Source organism: Triticum aestivum, chromosome 7B, assembly GCF_018294505.1.
Source record: "Triticum aestivum cultivar Chinese Spring chromosome 7B, IWGSC CS RefSeq v2.1, whole genome shotgun sequence".
NCBI lineage: Eukaryota > Viridiplantae > Streptophyta > Magnoliopsida > Poales > Poaceae > Triticum > Triticum aestivum.
In genome coordinates this window covers 108,863,222-108,869,587 of record NC_057813.1, presented here as the reverse complement: position 1 = coordinate 108,869,587, position 6,366 = coordinate 108,863,222, and the positions used below count along the sequence as shown (strand labels likewise).

At 43.8% G+C, this 6,366-nt stretch overlaps 1 protein-coding gene across 1 annotated transcript; it reads right to left on the bottom strand.

Moving 5' to 3' along the window:
- Window positions 1-345: 345 nt before the first annotated feature.
- Window positions 346-5,870, bottom strand: LOC123157425 (FACT complex subunit SPT16-like). Its single transcript, XM_044575704.1, has 2 exons — window positions 5,393-5,870; window positions 346-3,733 (listed from the first exon to the last, which is right to left on the bottom strand). Exon 2 carries the CDS (start codon window positions 3,715-3,717, stop codon window positions 544-546), a length of 3,174 nt encoding a protein of 1,057 aa, XP_044431639.1. The 5' UTR covers window positions 3,718-3,733; window positions 5,393-5,870; the 3' UTR covers window positions 346-543.
- Window positions 5,871-6,366: the final 496 nt, after the last annotated feature.

Genomic DNA, 6,366 nt, shown 5'->3' with positions numbered 1-6,366 from the left:
TGTAGGCCTGCCATTGTGATGCATGCATATGAATTGTGATGCATGTAAGCGGGGATCAAATTTTTATCCTACTACTCTTTATACTACTACTTATTAGTCAAACATGGCTGACATTGTGATGCATGCATATGAATTTTACTGATGCTGGCAGCAGAGAGTCATGAAAATAGGAGTAGGCTGACATTGTGATGCATACATATGAATTTTACTGATGCTGGCAGCAGAGAGTCATGAAAATAGGAGTAAGTTCCAACTGTGTCACAAAACAATGAGAAAAAATAGTGTGCTCAAATTTTTATTTTCTTTTTGAGAATTAAATAGTGTGCTCAAGTGAACACCAGTAAGTAGAAAACTTGACGTGTTAGAAATGACAGGGGCATATATTTAGAACTTGTCTTCGAAATATGCAAAACTGCTAGCTGGAAGTATATAGCAATAAGTCAACACCACTACTGGAGACGACAGACGCCAAAAGGGCATGGATAAAAACTCGCAGTGAAATCGAAACTACTACTACTGCTAGGAGGAACCGAAATCTAGCCTTCAGTTGACACGCTGCCTCTTCTGGGGAACACCCTTGGACTGCTGGGGATTCAACTGCCGTTTTGCTTTCTCCCTCCGCCGCTGCCTCTCGTCTTCGCTGTCGGATTCGCTGCCCATCTCCATGTCGGCATCCCTCGCCTTGCGCTCCATCTCGTCCCATGACTCGGCAGCGTCGTCGTCGTCATCTGAGCCAGCCGAGACAGCCTCATCCTCGCCAGAATCCACCACCGATTCGCTGTCGCTGTCTTCATCATCCGAATCAGAGGCTGACTCCGCATCAGAAGGTTCGTACTTATCATCGTCTGTCTCGGAATCCTCCGAATCTGAGTCAGTAGCATCTGGATTCAAGAATTCCCACCTGTCATTTGTGTCACAACCTGGCTCGTCGAGCTTCTTGAGGACCATTCGCCAGTTGAGGTTCAGCTTTGATTCATAGTACTTCAAGTTGCTGTCATTAAGCCAATCTTTGATCTTGTCAAGAGATGCCATTGGAATGACCTCTATGCGGACAACATCTCGCTTTAAATCTTGAAATACAAACACCATGTCGAAGGATTTCTGCCCCAGGGCCACCCTTTCCAAGCATACTATCTCAACCTCCCTCAACGAAGTCACAAGAAACGGTGACTCAACAAGCTGTACCAGGCCACTAGGAGTAGGAACTATAAAACAAGTAGTTCTGCCATGGACTCCATTGAAGCCAAGCTTCTGTGATGGCCTTTCAAAATGTAAGCCGAGCTGCTGAAATCTTGGCTGCGACCAAACGGAAACAACCCTTTTCACAAACAGCTCAAACTGTCCATTTATTTTCTTCCTTCGTGCCCTATCACGCTGCTCTTCCTCAATCTCATCAGGATCCCGTGCTGAATGGCGCTTAAGACCAACCGCGTCCACAACATCCATCACTTCAGTGTAGAACTGCACATCTCTAGTCTTCTTGTTGCCCACCATGATTTCATTGTACAGATGGAAGTGGAGCAGCGTTATCATGTCTCTCTCAGCTGGCTGGAAGAAGGCATGTTTTATGTTGCTGAACATAATATCCACCTTTTCAGTTTTCGATGCAGAATATTGAAAACCATTGACATGGGCCACCAAAGTTCCAGCGACCTTCCGCCCACGGCCACCAAATGATGGCCGTATCCACAAATCAGGAAACTGAATCCTATCCCTGCTCATTCCGTCACATAGTTGAAGCCTTTCCTGACTAACCAAGCTCGCTCTCCTAGCTCTTTCGGTGACTCCTTTTTGAACAGTCTTCACCGATTTAATAACCTCTTCAGCATGATTTCTGTTTTTTGAGAGGAAGGTGACTGCTTTCAAAAAAATAAGGTTCTGCAAGCGGGGATCTTGAAGACCAGAAGCAGTGCCAGGGACATTAAATGTAATGCTGACATAAACTCCACTGCTGCTTTCCCCACGAATTTCTGCTTTTTTTATGGTACAAACATGAAAGGGAACAGTAACTCCATATATTGGTAACAGGATAGCCTCATTCTGTTTGTCCACCTGAATAATGTCCAGTCGATTGGAAACAGGCACATCATTTGCATTCTTATATGCAACCAGTTCATCCATAGCTCTGGAACGACCAAGCCCCTCCAACAACTTATGATCAGCAACGTCACTTCTCACTGCTGCCTCACTTGTTTTCTTCTTTAAGATTTCTGACTGAAGCTGTTTCCTAAGTTCCTCCTTAGGTGTCCTGCTATGGGATCGCAGATTTTCTCTCAATGGATTTAGCACTGGTTTAACCGGGACCATAACGTTTGCTTCCGGAGCTTGTTTCACAGCAGGTAATCCTGCATTTTCCTCATCAAATAAGTAGAAGGCATCGCTGTCAGCCTTGGAGATAAAAGATGTCAAGACTTTTGGATTTTCCTTGCAGACCAGAACAGTGTCAGCTAGCCATAGGGAGAATTCCTTGGTCTTCTCATTGTTGGTCTTGTCTATAAGGTTTTGAAACCCAAGTGAAACATTGAAAATCATCCCTTCCTTTAGCGTCCGGCCATTTTTCTCACTTAAGGACAGCCAAGATTCACGGAACTCGATACCAATTCCTGTTCCAGCTGACTTGGTAAGGAAAGGAAGAAGTTCAGGAGCTTTGTCCCTGATCACAGTAACTGCAGCCTGATAACTGGAACAACACTTGCTACCTGGTGTCAAAGCAGCAATAGCAGCATCATGCGCCTGACGGAGGACTTTATATGCATTGCATTTTTCTGCATTACAATCAATCAGGAAGGTTCTTGCGACATTTGAGCAGTAGCCACTGTACTTGGCTCCCAGAGCACAGATGATGACGCTTCCAGAATCATAGTGCAGATCATCATCGTTGCTAGAAGCAGATGGCCTAAGGTCATACTTGCCTCCACTTTGAAAAACAGGTGGGTAGCATATGTCAACATTATCTGCCTTCAGTTTAACATCTACATTTATTGGGGAAAGTAGTATCTTCTCTGTCAGAACCATCAGCTTTGAATGTGCTATCTTCTTTTCATCCTCTATGATCTTCTCCACCTTAGAAACTACATACTTCCGCATAACCGAAGCAGCCAAAAATGCAGCCTTCTTCACATACATAATCTCGGTGGCATCTTTCACAGCAAGAAGTTCAGAGATGCCACTTGACACATCAAAAAGCTTTAACCTCGATCTGTGCAGCTTTTCAGACCATGCTTCAAGAAACTTGCCTTCAGGCTTCTCTCTTGCTAAGTGACCAATAACAACATTGTTTGATTCAGAATGCGCACATACAGCACGTATGATCTCATCTATTAAGGCAGATCCATCATCACCCTTTTTCAGTATATGCAACACGATATCAACACCGACTTCTTTAGAAACAAGCATCTTCAAAGGTTTAAGCACATCACTGTCCTTTTGGCTGCACACGAAATGAATCTGCCTACTGAGAAAGACCATTATAGTTTCTAGGAACTGATGACCAAAAAACCACGTGCTCAAGGCTAATGATTTCTGATATCGAATGTCTTCAGAGGGTGGAGGAGTAGCAACAGCAATTGCACACGAAGATCCCCATATCTCAGTATCATCCTCCTTCCAGTGCCGATAAAACTTCCTCATACATTTGATGAAGTTTTCTGGACTGACTGCAGGAGAAGACCCAGTAACAGAAGCCGGTGTTCTATCCAATGCTTCAATAATAGCCATTTAATAACCAAAATACCTTCAAAAACAAGATGTGAGTACAGTATGAACCAAAAAATCATTAAGAACTAGCAGGTTAGTAAGCTACGAGAACAGTACACAATATATGGAAATTTGCAAGCATACAATGTCAATCAGCATTCTTAGTCATCTACTTGTATTTTGTTCTAGCAGTTTAAATTTCCGACAACTAAATCAAATTGGTACAAAGCTGGGCTATGCTACAGTAAGACCATCTTACTATGACTATGCCATAGAAAAGGAAGCAACAAGTAGATTTTCAATCAGCATTCTTAGTCATCAACTTGTATTTTGTTCTAGCAGTTTAAATTTCCGACAACGTTATCAACCAATAGGTACAAAGCTGGGCTATGCTGCATTTTTAAATTGCTATAAGTATTTACATAACTCAATGGAAGATCCTAAGCATTCAGTACGAAATCAAATTCATAATAAGCACTGAACATTAACTAGAGCTAGCTACAGAAACATATCATGATAGATTTAGATAGAATAATTTTTTGTTGTTTCTAAGTATCTTAATCACAGGTTTTCACAAACGTTTTAGATTTCTTGACATACCACAGGTACTAATTTGTTGTGATTATTTTACAGATCTCAACTCAAATTGACTATCCGGATTAATTTTGACAATGAATAGATTAATCAACTGCTAGAGATAAGCTTTCACAGTTTTCCTAAATTAAGATTGAAGATTATAATTGACAGATTAGTTTAGTCTAGGTATTCTCAGATTTGTTTAGTCTCAAGCCAATTCCAATTTCTTGTCAAACAATATCAGATTAGATGCAGCTTACAGTGTCTTTTCTTTAAATCTAAAAAAAATGGTTTGCAACGAAAAAGTGAACCACCTAATTCATAAATTATGGCAGCAAGCGTGTGGAATCAGAAAGAAAATTTAGATGGAATCAATTTCCGTTTTTTAGATTTTTTGACATACCACAGGTACCAAATTTGTTGTGATTGTTCTATAGACCGCAACTCTAATTGGTTATTCGGATTAATTTCGGCAAAGAAGAGATTAACGAACTGCTATAGATAAGCTTTCACAGTTTTCCTAAATTAAGATTGAAGATTATAATCGACAGATCAGTTTAGTCTAGGTATTCTCAGATTCGTTTAGTCTCAAGGCAACTCCAATTTCTTGTTAAACAATATCAGATTAGATGCAGATTCCAGTGTTCTTTCTTCAAATCTAAACAATTTGGTTTGCAACGAAAAAGTGAACCACCTAAATTATAGCAGCAAGTATGTGGAATCAGAAAGAAAATTTAGATGGAATCAATTTTTGTTTTTTGAGATTTCTTGGCATACCACAGGTACCAAATTTGTTGTGATCGTTATACAGATCGCAGCTCTAATTGGTTATTCGGATTAATTTTGGCAAAGAACAGATCAATCAAGTGCTGGAAGATATGATTCTTTCAGCGTTTCCTAAATTTAGATTGAAGATTACTTCGGCGGATAACAGATTAGTTTAGTTTAGCTATTTTTAAGATTAGTTTAGTCTCGAGGCAACTCGAGATCTCTTGTTATGCTATTTTTACACCAGAATTTGCAAGCATTGAGGCACCAATTCGATAAGAACAATCCCAAATTCATGAACAGTAATGAAGAATCGACATGATCAGGCACAGGAAACGCAGAAGAAATTTACCTAAGACAATCCGTCGAGTTTGTTCGCAGAATCAAGGACCTCCGGCAGCCAATGCCAGCGGGGAAAGCCGCCAACGAAAGCCTCCGATCTCGGCGTTTCTGGGAACCGCACCGCCTCTTGGCAGAACCGCAGCAACTGCCTCGATCGCGATAGGGGAAGCGCCTGGGCGCGGGCGGGCGCGCGTCCAGGGGCTTATATAGGCCCCAGCCCGCACCGACAAGGATACGGGCGCGCCCGAGGCGGCGCGTGGTGGGCCCGGCCGGGCCGTCAAGGCGGGCGACGGAGCGGACCCCGGCCGAGGCGCGTGAGCCGGCGGCGTGGGCGCGCGGAGGCGGGGTCTGGGTTGTCGGGCCGCGTGCCGGCGGTCGGCGTCGGCATGTCGGCATGGCGGCGGGTAGGGCGGGTTGCCGGAGTGGAGGCGACGGGGCGAGGGAGGAGAGCCGTGCGAGAGGAGGGAAGGGTAGTCCTGAATCAGCGGAGTTTCGTTTTGGTTCAGTTCCCTCGTTCTAGTCGGCATCGGGTTATACGGGCCAGGCACGCGTGCCAGGCCGGGCATGCGTGCTGTCCTCCCTGGCCCAGGCACGACGCTACTATTAAACGGGCCGGCGCACGTTTAGCTGTCAGCCTACCTATTATTCAGCCTATTGACCTATAAAAATGAAAACTAAATGGGTCGTGCCGTGCTGGCACACGTGCCCAGGCACGGCCCTAGGCGGGCCACGTGTCCGGCGCGGCCCGATTAACCATGTGTCGGGCCGGGCACTCATGCTAACGGGCCGGCCTGCCAAGCATGGCCTAGTTGGCTAGGTTTGTTCTTGTCTTTTTTTCTCAGATACGACCCCAAATGAAACTTTCTTTACAAGACTTGAAAGAAAGAAAATAACAAGTTCTTCCTTGACTTTTGCAGATAGGACCCTATGTTGAAATATAAGATTACTACTCCCTCCTTCCCAAAATATAAGGCGCGATTGACT